Source organism: Taudactylus pleione, unplaced genomic scaffold (assembly GCF_031769625.1).
Source record: "Taudactylus pleione unplaced genomic scaffold, aTauple2 ptg000367l, whole genome shotgun sequence".
Taxonomy (NCBI): domain Eukaryota; kingdom Metazoa; phylum Chordata; class Amphibia; order Anura; family Myobatrachidae; genus Taudactylus; species Taudactylus pleione.
The window spans coordinates 2,075,447-2,092,928 of record NW_028284768.1 but is presented as its reverse complement, the minus strand read 5'-3'; the positions used below and the strand labels follow the sequence as shown (position 1 = coordinate 2,092,928).

The 17,482-nt window shown below is 43.3% G+C and overlaps 1 protein-coding gene across 5 annotated transcripts in view; it reads left to right on the top strand.

Annotated features, from left to right (window-relative positions):
• The window catches only part of ROCK2 (Rho associated coiled-coil containing protein kinase 2), a 179,335-nt gene extending 162,905 nt beyond the window's left edge, over positions 1-16,430 (top strand). The window contains exons 26-34 of one of the 5 annotated variants that reach the window (XM_088444605.1): positions 34-199; positions 2,032-2,217; positions 4,445-4,512; positions 7,370-7,458; positions 7,723-7,801; positions 8,277-8,535; positions 9,583-9,796; positions 13,742-13,837; positions 15,498-16,430. In XM_088444605.1, coding sequence (XP_088300731.1) covers positions 34-199; positions 2,032-2,217; positions 4,445-4,512; positions 7,370-7,458; positions 7,723-7,801; positions 8,277-8,535; positions 9,583-9,796; positions 13,742-13,823 — 1,143 coding nt within the window. In that variant the 3' untranslated portion in view covers positions 13,824-13,837; positions 15,498-16,430. Of the gene's footprint in view, positions 1-33; positions 200-2,031; positions 2,218-4,444; positions 4,513-7,369; positions 7,459-7,722; positions 7,802-8,276; positions 8,536-9,582; positions 9,797-10,563; positions 10,626-13,741; positions 13,838-15,497 lie in introns of those variants that run through there. The other 4 variants (XM_088444606.1, XM_088444607.1, XM_088444609.1 and 1 more) reach the window with 4 other exon arrangements.
• The last annotated feature ends 1,052 nt before the right edge of the window (positions 16,431-17,482 follow it).

Here is a 17,482-nt window from a genome sequence, read left to right as displayed (position 1 = left end):
CTCCAAGTAACTTAATTTTTATTTTCTTTACAGCAAATAGCAGATGAGAGCCAGGTCCGTATTGAGCTGCAGATGGCGCTAGACAGCAAGGACAGCGACATAGAGCAGCTTCGGTCACAGCTACAGTCCATTCACATTGGCATGGATAGCACGAGTATCGGCAGCGGGCACGGTGATGCCGATGATGATGGGTACCCAGGTAAAGCTCATGTCCTCTCTGCTCCGACCGCCTATTATAGGGCACTTACAATCACATTTGTGTCCTCACTCGTCTTTACTGTAGCCGCGCCAAAAAGCCCCTCTCGGCGCGCCTGATCCCATGAGACTTTGCTAGCGATTGGCATTTTTTTTTTTGCATCTGAGTCGCAATGCGATGTGACTAGGACGCACCAGCAGACTGTGCTGATTAATTTGATATGCGGCGCTTGTATATCTGTGTGCGACTGAGTCTCTCAAATCAGCATGCGAAGTGTTACGTTGCCGCGGCCGCAGTTATTTTCCACGCCCAGGTGTTTACCGACTCCGCTGGACACAGATGTACTCGTTCAAGTGTCGCATGTCAAATTAATCGGCACAGTCTTCTGGCGCGCTCTAGTCACATCGCATTTTCGGCAAAAGAAAAAGATCCCCGACGCAGTATCGCGGGATCTGGCGGCTCACTCTTGCCAGGCCTGTCGTGCTGCGTGGTGTATTGAGGCTACATGGGCAAGGTCACATCTGTATGCCTTCATTTGCTGGTTGCTATTTCTTACTTTGCCTGTTCTATATCTCCTGAGATGCCAGGTTTTTTTTCCCCTCAAGTGGAAAAGATGGGCTCCCGTGTGAGACCTTTCCTGCTGTAGATCTATCATATGTGCTGTCTTCTAGTTTATTGTGCTTATTCCTTTTTATACGTTTTCATTGTTTGAAATCTTTGGGAACATCGCGGTGCCTCCTCCTCACCTTCACAAAGAAACCAGTTTGCAGCACAGGCTGCGATTCTACAGACCAAGTGGGTAAATCTCGTAAAGCAAAGTTCCTGCGGAGCTACGTCTGTACGTTTGCAGCACCCTAGCTGGTCGGACCTGCAGCAGAGGAATCGCCCCCTCCTGGGCATGCATTCCTCTCCGCAGGGTAAAAAGCTATTTGTGCCAGAGATTTCTACTTCTGATGTCTGGGATATGACATAGGGTTAGGACTGGGCATACGTATACAGATTCCTGCATGGGATCCTTTTTACAAAGCTATACTTCAGATTCTTCTACTGCAAGTACTATTAGATACTCTTAGCAGAGAGCGTATCTACCCAGTTAAAAAAGTTAAGCCAACTTTGCAAAAGTGACCCTTCATGTGTAATTTAGATTTGTTTTTGTCTTTTAAAGTCTTGAACAGTAGTGACTTTCGTTAAAGGCTATCTCCATGTGAGTTTTTGTTTTCCCTTTTGATGGAACATTTTAGGTAAGATTGTAATTTGTGGTTACCTCCTTTGATGGTCCTCTTTGTGGCACCATCAAGCTGGAGATTGCCTGGACAGTCCCCACTCTCTCTGTACGGCTCTCCTGGCATTCTGGCTGACATTGGCTTCATGCAGTCATCTCAACAGTCTAGTGTCGACGCATTTCGAAAAAAAAACCTTACGGAGAGAGAGATTGGGCGTCCCGGAAGTGCATCCTGTATCGGAGCTATGGCATAGGAAGCGCTGATCAGTAACAAGTCAGGACGTTAATAATAATTTAACATTAACACAGAAAAAGTATTTGCAGCACTTCCTTCATTTTAGAGCAATTCCAACTTAGTTGTTCATTTTGAGAGTCCCGAAAACCTGGGACAGCACTCTAGTATAGTATTAAAAAAATTATATATATATATATATATATATATAAAATCTCTGAAGGCATCATATATGTTTTGTCAAGAACGTTGGTGCTCACATGTATTTAATACTACTTGTTGTTTTTATCCCCATCTTTACTTACAATATCTCTCTTTTTTTTTTTTTTTTTTAACTCCTCTTCTGCACTTTTCCTTCCGGTTCTGTTTTTGGGATCTCAGTTCACATCACTCAGTCCTGTACTACGGAGTCCATGTCATTCACCTATCAGCGTTCCTCTACCTCTGTCCGCATTGCCACTAAGCCCTCCCGTTCTCGCTTGCTTTTCAACTCTGATTCTGATAGTGACTCAGAGGAGGAGCCCAGTGCACGAGCCCCTACAGATCCCGATAGCGATGACAACGCAGGTGACATCGCTATGCAACAGTGTGCTGCACCGTGTGGCCCCATAACTTATCGTCATTGGCCCTTGTCTAACACTTGTTCCACTCTCCTAATCACACACGTATACCCGCTGTAGTGGAGTCGGCATGGCATGGATACTGACTGCATGTATAATGTACTACGGCTGAAGTGTTGTTCTTGAAATCAAAGTGACTGCCTACACCCGGCGGAGGCAGCCATTTTATGAGCTTGGACATGTGTTCTTATGGATGTTGGTTCAGCACACAAAATGGCTGCCTCCACTATTGAAGGATACGCTGCACAATCTATCTTGCACTATATTCAGTGTAAGTCACTGCTGGCAAAATGCTTCTGTATTAAGATTGCAGAATGTGGATCTGCGTATTGTAAAGGGAAGAATTAAGTCCAACAAAGCCTTAAATTAGGAGTCCTAATTTAGTGAACACACCATACTTTTAGTCATGTATGTATTATAAAGGCTGGTATATATACTGTTACTATTCATTTCAGCAGCTACAGAAATCCATTTCACATGGCTGTTTCCTGTAAGACTATAAACTTGAGCACTCAGTGTTTTTGGTCACCAGCCACAGAAAAATAGTAAAAATGCTTCCTGTCTGTCCTACATAGTTCATTTTAACATTACTATGGTAGACACCAATGGGTAATTCATTACTGTGGAGTTGCAGTCACTAATAAGTGTGTAGGCTGTGAATTCGCCAGGAACCAGTGATCTGTAGAGGATCAGTGACTGTGGGGCTTTTATGCCGGAGGGGTCTAGGTGGATTTTCTGTTTTCTTTGTGCATTTTGATGTTTACTAATTTTGTTAATATAATTCTAACGTTTGGTTATATGCTCCAATGAAGCATGCGATTTGTGACTGGTTCAGGGGTAAATATTCTTTGCTTTTACATTGTCATTTACACAATTAAAAACAATAAATAAAATGAGAAGGCAAATAGACAGCATCTGGCATTGGCCATTATTACTAAAACATTGACTGTGGAGGGACATCTAATATAAATATCACATTGAAAGTTCACTCGCCATACCTTGCTAATGTCTGGGAGGGGCCAATAGCAGGGTGAGGATGTGTAATGTGCATTCACTGCAGAACTTCTCCATAACTGACCAGGTCCAAACCATATAACCATGGCAACGATTGAGGTACGTCCTGTGCAGGGATACATTAGGAATGAGGCCCTTCCGATCCTAGTCTTCTAGGCTTTATATTGAAGGCCAAATACACATGGTTTAATATCGGAGAGAGAGCTATAATTTCCAAGGAGGCGGTATATTATTCCTAGGCCTTATTAATAACTTAACCTGAACATTCCCATCATTAATGAAGCTGCCCACTTCTGAACTCCTATGTCCTCCTTTCTGTCAGGAGCTTTCTAAAGAAACATCCATTTAGGACAAAGTATCAACCAATCGGCTTCTGAATGTCATTTTTCAAATTGTGGTGTCTTATGTACTAAAAAAAAGTGGAGAGATAAAGTACCAGCCAATCCGCTCCTAACTGTCATTGCACAGTCTGTTTGTGAAAAATGACAGGAGCTGATTGGTTGGTACTTTATCTCTCCACTTTATCTCTTTCCAAGGCTTAGTACATAGACCCCTTACTGTTTCAAATAATGTTCCGCTCAGAGGGGAACAGTATGGTCTCAGAAATAATATATATTTAGCCACTATTTAGAATCTATTCTGCTGCCCATGACGAGCTCGCACACTTGGAGAACGGCCGCACTGAAACACCACCCACTTCACAAATATCACATGGTACAAGGACGTGAATGGAAGTTCTTATTACTAAATGACAAGGTCGCAATCCGTAATTGGTTGTGATAAGCACTCCGCCGTTTTCTAGCACAGTTCTTACACGTTATACTGCCTGCATTTACAGAGCCACAAATAGGACATTTTTCCCCCCCAAGACTCTTTATACCTGTGGGCTACCACCATCCGCTCTATAGCCAACATTGATATAATGTCATACGTATTATAACACCATTCTGGTCCACGTTCCATGCAGGCGATAGAAAGAGAGAGCACTGTTAATGAATTTAAGCCGCAGACTTGCTGTGCGATTGCTTTGCCTGCAATGCTTGCAGCTTTTCTTCTGTTGTTGCTCGGACCACGCGTTTCATGGGTTCATAAGTATGTGTTGTCTTTTTTGCACACCTGCTGTTTTGTAGGCTAATTCTGTTTTGTTCACGTCCCCACAGAATCCAGGCTGGAGGGATGGTTGTCACTCCCTGTCCGCAACACCAAGAAGTTTGGCTGGATTAAAAAGGTGGGTTCGTGAGGAGCAAAGGTTAAATTGTTTTACAGCTTAATTAGTTCCTTGGTTCCATCTGCAGTGTGGAATTGTATGTTGGAAAGCAAGTACCATATATATATTCTTAAAGTAGGTAAAACCAATATTTTGTTGGTGTGGTCAAAATGGTATCTTTTATTATATGAATTGATGTACCAATAAATGTAAAGGGTTTTTGTAGTAACATTTTTTTTTTTAATCTTACCTTTTAAAGGAAAAACGAACATCTGTTTTTAAAAAAAAAAAAAATTTGTGTGGGATATCACAATTAAAACCCACTCAGCGCTGCTTTCTATGGGAGCTTGTTCACTAATGTCTGGCACACTCCTACTCACACGTAGGCAATATACTGCCAGCAAGCCAGACTAGAGCTTTGCCATATATATTAAGAAACCAGGTATGTAATCGTCTCTGGGATCAGGATTTGTTTGTGATATTCCACCCAAAATGGATTGATGAGTTCTGGTAGCAACCTGTTCTATATTGCTGGAAACAACCTGGACTGGTTCTTGTTGGACAATGATTTGTGTGGAACCCTGGAACGTGGGGGAATGGCTGGTATCATACTTTTTCCCGCCTTTTTAAATAAAAAAAAATTATTTATTTACTATGTACGTTTACATCTTATTGTTGTTTTTGTGGTATGTTTGGAATATCATTTTCAAAATTTGTTTTAGTAAACACTAAACACCCTACTTATTTCCCACTTTGGATAAGCTGCTTTTTATTTTTCATTTTTTGTTTTCATTGTAATTTTTAAGACTTTTCACTTAAGAGGGGTGGTTATTTATGTCATGTATTAATACTGTGCCCGCTTCTGTTAAGTTTGTAGTACTATGCGAAGAGTTGAGATATTTTTTTCTTTATTACGGAGATCACCATGTCACGGAACATTTAATTTCAATGTGCCCGCTACACGTTTTTATACGTAGTATGCCGCTGAGTCTGCCACCTTCCCCCCTATCGTCCGTCAGTCACTTCCCAAATCCTTCACCCTCCCATATTGCCCTCCCTTCATCTTCCATCCTCCTCTCCCCTGCCCCCCCCCCCCCCCCCCAGCCCGGCACTCTCCCTGCCCACACCTAGAGCACATAGATTGCCTGCAGTGTTCTCCCCAGAACATTTTTCAAGCCAAGTTGTATCAAGAAGTAGCCGGGTGGGGCCTTCACAATCATAAATATTTTAAACCCTGACCTTATAATGATATAAACTTGAAATAACATTTTATATATTAATTATCCTCTTGTTAGATGCCCAGTCGTCTGATTATGAAAAGCTGCAAAGTCTGTAGGATCTGGTCCTTTTTATACAGTTCCCAGATACTGTCCCCACTTGCAGGCTCCCAAAGTGCCAGGTGGTGCACCCGCAAAAAACAGCCTGGGGAGAACACTGCCCTCCCTTACCATTCCAGCTCGACAGGTCTCAGGCTGCTCCCCCACTGGCTCTCAGTCAAAAGTGGCCCCTGTATTTATCCCCTTTATACATTGCCATCTGTAGTTTTCCCCTTTATACATTACCCCCTGTATTTGTGCCCTTTATAGAGTGCCCCCTATAGTTTTCCCCTTTATGCATTGCCCCTGTAGTTTTCCCCTTTATGCATTGCCCCTGTAGTTTTCCCCTTTATGCATTGCCCCCTATAGTTTTCCCCTTTATGCATTGCCCCCTATAGTTTTCCCCTTTATGCATTGCCCCCTGTAGTTTTTCCCTTTATACATTGCCCCCTGTAGTTTTCCCTTTATACATTGCCCCCTGTAGTTTTTCCCTTTATACATTGCCCCCCTGTAGTTTTCCCCTTTATACATTACCCCCTGTATTTGTGCCCTTTATAGAGTGCCCCCTATAGTTTTCCCCTTTATGCATTGCCCCTGTAGTTTTTCCCTTTATACATTGCCCCCTGTAGTTTTTCCCTTTATACATTGCCCCCTGTAGTTTTTCCCTTTATACATTGCCCCCTGTAGTTTTTCCCTTTATACATTGCCCCCTGTAGTTTTTCCCTTTATACATTGCCCCCTGTAGTTTTTCCCTTTATACATTGCCCCCCTGTAGTTTTTCCCTTTATACATTGCCCCCTGTAGTTTTTTTTTTGCCCTTATGCAGTGCCCCCAGGCAGAAGTAGTGCCCCTTATGCAGCGTCCCCTGGCTGGCCCCTTATGCAGCGTCCCCTGGCTGGCCCCTTATGCAGCGTCCCCTGGCTGGCCCCTTATGCAGCGTCCCCTGGCTGGCCCCTTATGCAGCGTCCCCTGGCTGGCCCCTTATGCAGCGTCCCCTGGCTGGCCCTTTATGCAGCGTCCCCTGGCTGGCCCCTTATGCAGCGTCCCCTGGCTGGCCCCTTATGCAGCGTCCCCTGGCTGGCCCCTTATGCAGCGTCCCCTGGCTGGCCCCTTATGCAGCGCCCCCTGGCTGGCCCCTTATGCAGCGCCCCCTGGCTGGCCCCTTATGCAGCGCCCCCTGGCTGGCCCCTTATGCAGCGCCCCCAGGCTGGCCCCGTATGCAGCGCCCCCAGGCTGGCCTCAGCCCAGAACTTACCTGAAGATGCTTGGCGCTCCCACTCCCCTGCTCGCTGACTGGATCTAACTAGATCCAGGCTCCTCACGTCATGGGTGACGTCATGAAGTCACCCGCGCAGTGCATCACTGGGAACACTTGCCTCTAAAGCGATCGGAGGCTTCTTTAGCCTCCGGTTGCTTCAAAGGCCAGCGTTCCACACCAAGAGGCGGAGCGCGGTATTGGTAAATGTAAATTTTGATTTTAATGTAATGTCTTTTCTGTTGACCTTTTAATTGGTTACCTCCTGTGCAAACTGATGTTTTAACCTTTGCTTTCCTTACTACAGTATGTGGTTGTTAGCAGCAAGAAAATTCTGTTTTATGACAGCGAGCAGGATAAAGAGCAGTCCAACCCGTACATGGTATTAGATATCGAGTAAGTATTCCCATCTGGTTACTAAGGTCCTCGCTAGTAGCTGAATACTATGAGATGTGGTGTAGACACTCTAAAGTCATTCATTTTTATGGGTACAGTGATTATATTTCCTTCTATGCTGGAAAATAAATCTGCAAATTACAGTTGCAGGATTGAGGGATCCTCATTGGTTCATTCAGGCTTGTGACTGATACGCCTGTAGTTTTGGAACGTGTTGCGCGTCTTGGTCATTCTTTTAAACTGCGTATTTTTCTATGTTTACAGTAAATTGTTCCATGTGCGGCAGGTCACTCAGACAGATGTATATCGAGCAGACGCCAAGGAAATCCCGCGGATATTTCAGGCAAGTTAAAACCCTTCTCATGGACTCCTAAATTGTATTTTATTACGTGTTCATTCCCGATGTTTCCCTCAGATTAGAGGTGATATTGCACGGGTTATTCCCAAACCATAAACAAAATGCTGCTTTTACAGTGTCCATTTGATTTTTTTTTTTTCCAATTCATTAAATAGTCTAAAAAATGAGGTGCAGCTTTATCTAAACTAAGTTGAACAAGACTTGTCTGGTAAATGTTACTTTTTCAAGTTCCAATTCGTAACTGCAAAATCATGAACGAACATTGAATGCTTTTAAGATTAATCTACTTTTAAAATATGTTCATTATTCTTAAGAGATTCCTAAACAGAGACTTGCTCGAGCCCCTTCTGTGGCGGACTGTAGGAGACCGCTGCTTGCATACAGCTACATGAATCGTCTGTATTGATGACCGAATGTTTGCACTTTTGTTAACTTCCTGTATTTTTCTTTTGTTCCATAGATATTATACGACAATGAAGGAGAAAGTAAAAAAGAACAAGAATTCCCAGTGGATCCTGCCGAGAAGTCAAATTATATGTGTCACAAGGGGCACGAGTTCATTCCCACGCTGTACCACTTCCCGACCAGCTGCGATGCCTGTATGAAGCCCCTGTGGCACATGTTCAAACCTCCCGCTGCCTTAGAATGCCGGCGCTGCCATATCAAATGCCACAAGGACCACATGGACAAGAAAGAGGACATGATAGCACCCTGCAAAGGTATGTCTGACCTGTCCCACCTCCACCGAGGGCCGGAGCTGAATCTACTAGGCTGTCTACTCAAACAGTTCAGGTTTCCCAGGTCATGCCACAGGCACCCCCGTATACCTAATCTGAACAAGAGTAGGTGGGTTAAGCCTGGAGTGTGGATCAGAGGGTCGGTATAACCCCAAAAACAGTGTACAGTGCTTGGTTGCTGCCATGGTGACACATTAACATGTGGCTGGAATGCACCACCCCCGTCATACAGGAGTATTTCCATTCTGAAATTAGCCGAATCCCACTTGTGGCAACCCCAGTGTACCTGCTATACCAAACATTTACAGATTATTTCTGTTGTTGTTTGTTTGGTTTTGGGGGAGGGATTACATTAAACTATTTAATTATAAGCCCACCCATTACTTCATTTTAGATTTTGGCTGCATTTTGGGTTTTGTTTGGTTTTGGGGGAGGGATTACATTAAACTATTTAATTATAAGCCCACCCATTACTTTATTTTTAGATTTTGGGTTTGGTTTGGTTTTGGGGGAGGAATTACATTAAACTATTTAATTATAAGCCCACCCGTTACTTCATTTTTAGATTTTGGCTGCAGTTACCCTTTTAAGCTGTAATGAATGCTGCCTTTTACTAGCTGCCGGGTGACACCCTTAAGGTTTATTTGCAGGGCGGACCAGTGTTTATTTGCAAACCTGCTGGAAGCTTGTTCTAAAGACATGTTACTCTTTCAGTAAAGTCTTTTCTAACGTTACTCTTAAAAAGTTGCCCAACTAATTTCTTGATGTTTTTTTTTTCTGGAAGAAAATCAATGCCCCATCTGGTTCTGTCTGCAATTTTTCTTCCTCCACATATATGCCTGGTGTACCTACTGTAACACTAATCTACGATGGCACATTTCCTATGCTGTACCATACGGATGGCTGTAATGTCACTCCCCTTCAGGCCATAATGTGTGCCTGCAGCTTCCCAATATTGGTGTTCATGTTCTATGTAAAGTTTGCCACGTTTCCTGCATGACTTCTAAAGCTTTGTTTCATTATTTTCAGTAAACTACGATATTTCGATGGCAAAAAACCTTCTTTTACTAGCAAACTCCACAGAGGAGCAGCAGAAGTGGGTGAGTCGGCTGGTGAAAAAAGTCCCCAAGAAGCCGCCGGCTCCTGACCCCTTCGCTCGCTCCTCTCCAAGAACTTCCATAAAGGTACAGCCAAACCCGTCACTGAGGCGGCCTAGTCGACAACTTCCACCAAACAAACCCAGGTAATACATCTGTGCCTTCTCGTTATCCAATACACACCGCTGGTTAGCCTGCAGCTCACTATGGCTTCTTAGGGCAGTCCATTCCCTGCAGTATTTCATTTTCTATTCATACATTGATGGGACAAGTGTGACATATACTTGTAGGCACAGTGGGGTAACATTGCTGTCTCACACCACTGGTGCCATGAGTTCTCTTTCTACCTGTGCAGAGTTTGTATGTTCTCCCCTTATTTGGGGTGGATTTCCTCCACAGTCCAAAAAAAAGATGCTGTTCGGTTAATGTTGGTGTGTGTGTAATGTGGCAGAGCATTGATAGCGTAAGCTCTAATGTGACCAGGGACAGATGGACAGGATTGGAAACCTTTTCTAGAAAGGTGCTGCTTATTATGTTGGCATAATACTGATAAAGGTTAATGATAATTGCAGAAATGGAGATGTTACTCGTAGCAGCCAATAAGATTCTAGCTGTCATCTTAGCTAGTACACCTTGGCAATAAAAGCAAAAATCTGATTGGTTGCGATGGGTAACTTCACAGTTATCTGTGGGTAGTCACATCTCTAGAAATACATCCTGGCCCCCAGGCTCCCTGTGCTTTCTCAGCTGGAGCCCCTGGCACGCTATATACACCCGTCATGCTCGCTCCTCGGGTTGCCAGGAGAATCTATGTACTTACTGCCCCCCCTTACCCCCCGTCCTGGCAAGAATGGGGCTCATACAGTGGCTTTATTTTTAATTTTATCCCTCTTATTGCTAATTCTGTTTCTAGTACTGGTCCTGCCCTCCGAATTGTTCTCCATTGATATTATTTTGCGCTTTTCAAATGTAACCGTAAGTAAAAGTGGCCACGTGTGCTACCTACCCCATTCCCAGCATGCATCACTCCATCGCCAGTGTTACTTTTGTGACGTGAATTAACCTGCGCAGTGCTGATGTATTCGTTTGGGTTGTATCGGTAAAATTGTGGTTGCTATTCCCTGAGTCTGTTTTTTTTTTTTTAACCTTTTATGAAAGATTACATAATAATGTAACCGGGTCTTGTTTCAGTAGTGCCTGTGTCACTCGTAGGTCATCATTCAGAATATATCAAGTATATTTTATTTTCTTACTAACCTAAGCATAAGGCAAAGTAATCAGTACTTGTTTAAGGTAAAGCTGCAATACTTTCGGTTACTAATCTGTTCCTTCCAATCACCTAGCAAATGCTGCAACTGTGGGACGCTGCATAGAGGGGAGGTGTAAGTGAATGGTCTCGTCATGAGCCGCAGTCACAGATTTAGCAGCTTCAGGTTGTTCCTCATGCTCTTACCCATTTTCCCTATGCAACCACTTAGGTGGGAATGCAGCTCTATTGGGACATGACTTTACAATAATTGCTCATGTTTCCTGTGGATGTACACTCAGTGTCTAGGAGAGGTAGTCACCATCCCAGTGGTCGGGATGAAGGTGCTCAGAATAACGGTGACTGAATCCCGGGGCCTGAATCCCGACCACTGGCATCCCGTCTGTAAGTATTAGGGTTAGGCTCCGATGGGTGAGGGAGGGGGGTAGCCTGCGGGAGGGGAGAGTTAGGGTTAGACTGCGGGTGGGTAGGTGGGGGGGGTTAGGCTGTGGAAGGGGAGAGTTAGGATTAGGCTGCAGGAGGGGAGGGTTAGGCTGTGGGATTGGAGCGTTAGGATTAGGCTGTAGGAGGGGTGGGGTTAGGCTGTGGGAGGGGAGGGGTGGGGTTAGGCTGTGGGAGGGGAGGGGTGGGGTTAGGCTGTGGGAGGGGAGGGTTAGGGTTAGGCTGTGGGAGGGGAGAGTTAGGATTAGGCTACAGTAGGGGAGGGTTAGGCTGTGGGAGGGGAGAGTTAGGGTTAGGCTGTGGGAGGGGAGAGTTAGGATTAGGCTACAGTAGGGGAGGGTTAGGCTGTGGGAGGGGAGAGTTAGGATTAGGCTGCAGGAGGGGAGGGTTACGCTGTGGGAGGGGTGAGTTAGGATTAGGCTGCGGGAGGGGAGGGTTAGGCTGCAGGAGGGACGGGGTGGGTTAGGCTGCAGGAGGGGAGGGCTAGGCTGCTTAACTTCAGGTGTCTGGATTGTGACTGTTGGGTTGCCTCTGTCGGTATTCTGACCGCCAGGATCCTGTACCCAACCTGTGTCTAGTACTTCACCATTTAGTGTAGGGTGCTACAACTGAAGTGCTGAGGAGAAAGCAAGTAATGGGCAAATAGGTAAGTACTTGCCTATGTGCACAGTAGTAAGATTAGAGGACAGTAGAATAAACCAAGAAAAGAAAATAAGGATGAGTAAACGAGTATAGAACTGTATGGGGAGAATGGAGAAAGAACAGTTCTGATGGGTGATGCTGGGTTAAAGAGGGCAGAGAAAGTGAGTCAGCCTTTTACAATGGAACATTATATATAGTGGCTGTCCGCATTGTGGGATAACAGGGTCCTAAAGGCAGCTATAGGGTATGCAGCCATGACGTCTGCTGCCAGACTGATGACAGACCATTATTGGGCTGCGGTTAGGTTTAGGGTTATATAACTAGTCCATGCAAAACCTCATTGTTGACATTCTGCCAATGTGGGTATTCTGTATATGTTGACATTCAGAATGACGACTTAATCGACCACACCCAGCTATAGATATTTGGATGTGCTAATGAGGAATGAGGGCTGGTAAACAGGTGTGAGACATGAGAAGGATGGCACAGAAGGGGTGCCCAGCATATGGAGGTACAGGTCACCGGCAGTCATGGAGCAGAGGGTGCTAGCGTGATACATAGAGGCTTGCAGTGACATAACGACAGACAAACCAATCCCAGCGCTGAGAGACACACACTCATTTACCCATAGCTGCATCTGTCACATTCCATAGTTCCCTATATCCTTCCAGCGCCAATTTCCTGTGTTATATAAGTGATATTACAGCAGATGGAAATTTAGGTAACATTGTCACAATAGTGATGAATTGAATGCACCCAAGATGACATATCCCTCTATATCAATGACATATTTCAGGGTATCTTATTTCCCTGACCCTCTTCTAGAGATGGGCTAATACACTGTAATTTCACCAATCAGAGGTCACAGGTGGTATTCCCAGTGGTAGTGATCTTTCACAGTCAGGTGACTCCCCACCAATCCTGTGTGTTACTGAGCTGAATAATGAGCTGCGTGCCTGTTGCCGGTTATGTATTCAGCATGTCATTGATTGTCCAAAGATATGGAAATGTCCTGTACATACACTAGATCCATACTTCAGGTGTGATGACCAGTGCTGGCGTAGAGAGCATAAAGGACATGCTAGATTAGCCTATATATTTCACCTTTAATGCTTCATATATGAAATCATTTTGGCATTTAAAAAAAAGTATTGTCCGAGTTTTCCTTTTAAATGCATTTTTTTTTTTCTTTTTGCCATAACCCGGGATGTAGCCATAGTCGCATCACATGTATGGTCTTCTATACAGATGTGTGTAATCCCAAAATGATGATTTATTTACAGCATAATTGTCTCACTGGCAACTCCCTTCATTCATGTTCAGTCCAACAGGCTCACACAAGCAATGATGACCTTGGTCCAAGTTGCAGTAGGAGCTTGCCTCCCCCTAGAGGAAAACTCTGGTACTGCTGACCTTTTGAATTCTGCAAATCTAAACTTGTATTTCTGTCAGTGCAGCAGAGAGCTATATTGGCTTATGCAGTTTCCTAGCTGGTAGTTTAGAATGAAGCAATATCATACCACCATCTTGTATCTAATAAGTCCTCCTAGTACTAAGCCCAATTATAGCTGAATTTACTAAGCACTCTATGCCTTCAGTTTTGGTTAGTGGAGTACAGGTAAGTCGGTCATTATGGAGGAGCTTTATGCTAAACGCTGATCAATCCTGACTAGTCCCCCGGAATACAGGAGGGGGTTGTTCACAAGCCGCTCTCTCCTAAACCTCCGCACTCCTGTTGCAGACTGCTTGACATGGCTTTTAAAGACTGGGACTGGTCTCTCGATGATGTTGAGGATGATGAGGAAGATGTTTTTGATTTCTGAAGCAGTAATACTGGGTAATTTGGATTTAGAGATTGATCTGTGCATTTGGTGCAGACAAACTTTTCATGCCTGCGTTTGCGTTTGGGTTGTGCATCCAGTTTGAAGAATTGCACTTGTGTTCGGTGACGGCCTGATGAGCTGACTTAGAGAGGTTAAAGTCCACATGTAGCCTACTGAGAGCAGAGGCTTGTTAGATAGAACCGATATTCATGAGTTTGGCCCATCCATTTACATGGAGCCTGTCACAACTCATCATGCCCCATGCTACTGGGGACCTGGACAGTAAATAGGCAGTCTGCACTGTCATTAATATTCACCTGGCACACAATATGCTGCTTTCCACCCTGTAGGCAACAGCTCTGATGTTGCCAGTCTTACTTCTTTGTTTTCCTGTACTGCGCCACTCTGGATCCCGGGGGTCAAAATCCAGACGCTGGCATCCCGACAGGGTTAGGATACTGACACTTGTCAGTAGGTACCCTAACCCATCTCCTAACCCACCCTGGCGCCTAAACCTAACCTTCCCCCCCTAGTGCCTAAGCCTAACCTCCCCCTCCTTGCACCCTAAACCTAACTCCCCCCCACCCCCTAGTGCCTAACCCTCCACTAACCGCTAACCCTGCTACTTACCTTCGGGATATCAGTGCCGGTTACTGAAAGGTGTTGGGATTCCGGCACCGGTATTCTAAGTGCCAGCATCTCCTTTGCCGGGATATTAACCGGATCATCTATCTATCTATCTATCTATCTATCTATCTATCTATCTATCTATCTATCTGTATGTACTATATAACCTGTTGCCGATAACAGCATGCGTGTTTCTATTTGCTTTTGCTGTGCCCTTTGTGTTTGCGTATAAGTGGATTGGTTTTGCTGTGTTGTGTATTTTTTACTTGAAAGCCAGGCAGAATGTCTAAACGAAATATCTAGCAATGAGTTTATCCAGCACGTCTCTCTGTTCTTCCCAGCACAGTATAGTGCATCTTGTTACAGCCTGACTGTGCTTTTATTTCTGGATACGAACTCCTGCTCTCTGCTATAATGTGACAGAAAATGATGGCAGTGGATATAAACTAGGCTTATTTCGTCATTTAAAAATTATACAATTTATTCTTCAATGTAGCTTGTCCAATCTACTGATATTGAATGTGTGTGTGTATATGTATATATATATATATATATATATATATATATATAATAATATATATATAGATCTCCTACTTTTAAAATGTAAAAGCTGTGATTCCGCAAATTGCGCTGTCCTGTGGTTTGCAGTAATTGACGTTGTCCGGTCCAAGGACAGTCCCACCTCTCTCGGTAAGTGTTTGTGGTCTAAGAGGCTGATATACTCTCCTGGGAGTGGTCAGATATAAGTGGTAGTTCAGTTGTTGATGGTTTCCTCCTAAATGTCCCACAGCAGTCTCCAATAATTAAGATAAAAACCAGCTCCCGCTCTGTGTAGAATATAGATACACTCCTATCACAAAACGTCCCATAAGAGCATCTTCTGAAATGCAGTTGTCAATGGAATCTGGAATTGCTTTAACATAGTTTTGAAAAAAAAAATGGAGGTTCTTAGTGTATTTCCCCCCCATATATATTTATTTAATCAAACAATGCAATGTATGCACCTTCTAATGATTGCTAATTGTTTCTTCTCTCCTTGCCTTACAGCTAACTGCCTTCTGTGAATGCAGTACCCATTTCATCATAATGATTTCTTCCATTTAAAAAAAAACAAAACACAAAAGACTGAAAGCAAAACACGGTGTGCTGATATGTCAATAAAATGTAAAAATAAACTACTATATTTCCTAAGAGACTGTGCTATATATATCAGAGGTTTACAAAATTGTTGCTGCAATATATAGAGAGAGGAATAAAGAATAAAATAATGTATTGCCTGACAAGTGGCTTTGGAATGCTCAGGGTGGTCAGTGGTCACTGGGATAAGTAGAACCATACCCTGGAATTAATACCCTTGGCTCAGCTTCACAGCTCTCAGGTATCCTCCCGATTAATTTGCAACACAAATTTTATCAAATTTTGGAAGGTGGCTTTTACCACTGATCCGAGACGTACAAAGCTTCACTTGAGGACAGTGAACAAGGCAGTCGGACGCTGGTTCTGATGAAATCTACACTACATCTGGACTACAAGTGGGCGCCGGCAACACAACTGACATCTTCCACGGCGGTTTTGGTGCTCCCTAAAGTTCAGATGCGGCCAACTAACAAGCTCCTGAATGAAAGACGGATATACCGTGTATACATTTATATCGTAATGGACCGCAAGAGGCTTTGTGAGAATGGCATTGTTTATTTTTGTACTCCTAGACTAATACCTGCAGTTGCAACTATGCAGATGTACAAAAGCCATAGTGTTAAATCCTCTAACTGTCCCATACAGAGGGATTATAAATAAATTGCATGCACGTGCTGAGCAGATTCAGTCTTGAAGCCTCAGTAACTGCAGTATCTTCTTCCAGAATCTGAATGCCTTAATTTAATGGTTCACAATATTTTTTTTGTTTTTTTTTTAAATTTAGTTTTTTTTTTAAATTAGTCTTTTTTTTTTTTCTTAAATTTGTTTTTTTCTTTTATTAAACTCACAAGGTATATCATTGCCAGCCTCCTTTTGAATGTATGGAAATTTCTGGAGCATATTATATGGTAAACCCTACACCTTGAGTTATATATTCTCCCTCCGGTCCTCAGTATTAGTCACCAAAAACGAAAAAGAATAAAACTTTTTTTTTTTTTTTTTTTTATTTAAATGTACCTGTAGCCTATACACAGTGACAGCAGCCATTTTGTGTGAATGCAGCCACAAGGAGCCTCAGTGATGTCACTAGTTCCTAGTGACCCGATAGGCTGCATTGTCCCGGGTGCCTTAATCTCTAGTGAGTGAATCTATAGGCTGCATTCTTATGAATAGTGGTTCACAACACGACACCACCACCGTGCCTCATCCCGTAGGCAAAAAGGGTACAAGTTAAGTGCTATGACTTGTTTTGGCCTTGTTTTTTGTGTTCTATTCTAGATATGTTTTTATTGCTGGAGGAAAAAAAAAAAAAAGAATATCTGTGATTTAATAAATGTTTTTTTTTTAAAGTGTTCCTAGCACACGCACATAAACCATGGGCTGTCACAAGCTTCAGTCATACTGTAGATGTATTTTTAATATTTCAGGAACTGTTCTCTAGCACCTAGCTCTAGGGTATAGATAGAATACATTTCGTACAGAACATTTGAAGAATGTTTAGCTGGGATGTAAAAAGAAAAAGAAAGAAATAAGAACCTCGGAGGTGCTTATTTGAAATATTTTTACATGGTCTTATTGAAAAAAATATATATATAATTTATGTGGGCTCATTCATGCTGTACGCCTAAATATCTCTCAAAGTGCATGTTTTTATACAGAAAGCAGTATGATAAAATGTTAACCATATTGACAATAAAATATAACATGTAGCCTTCTGTGTCTGATTTTATTTTTGTTTCTTCTCTCTAACGTTTCAATCAGCCCAGCGACCTATATGCCATAGGCCATGATGACTTACATCACGATTCATCTCTACATTTATTAATAATAGTAATTAGGGTCAACACATGAAGCTACAGTATTCTTCAAAAAGAATGACTGCTTTACAGGCCCCG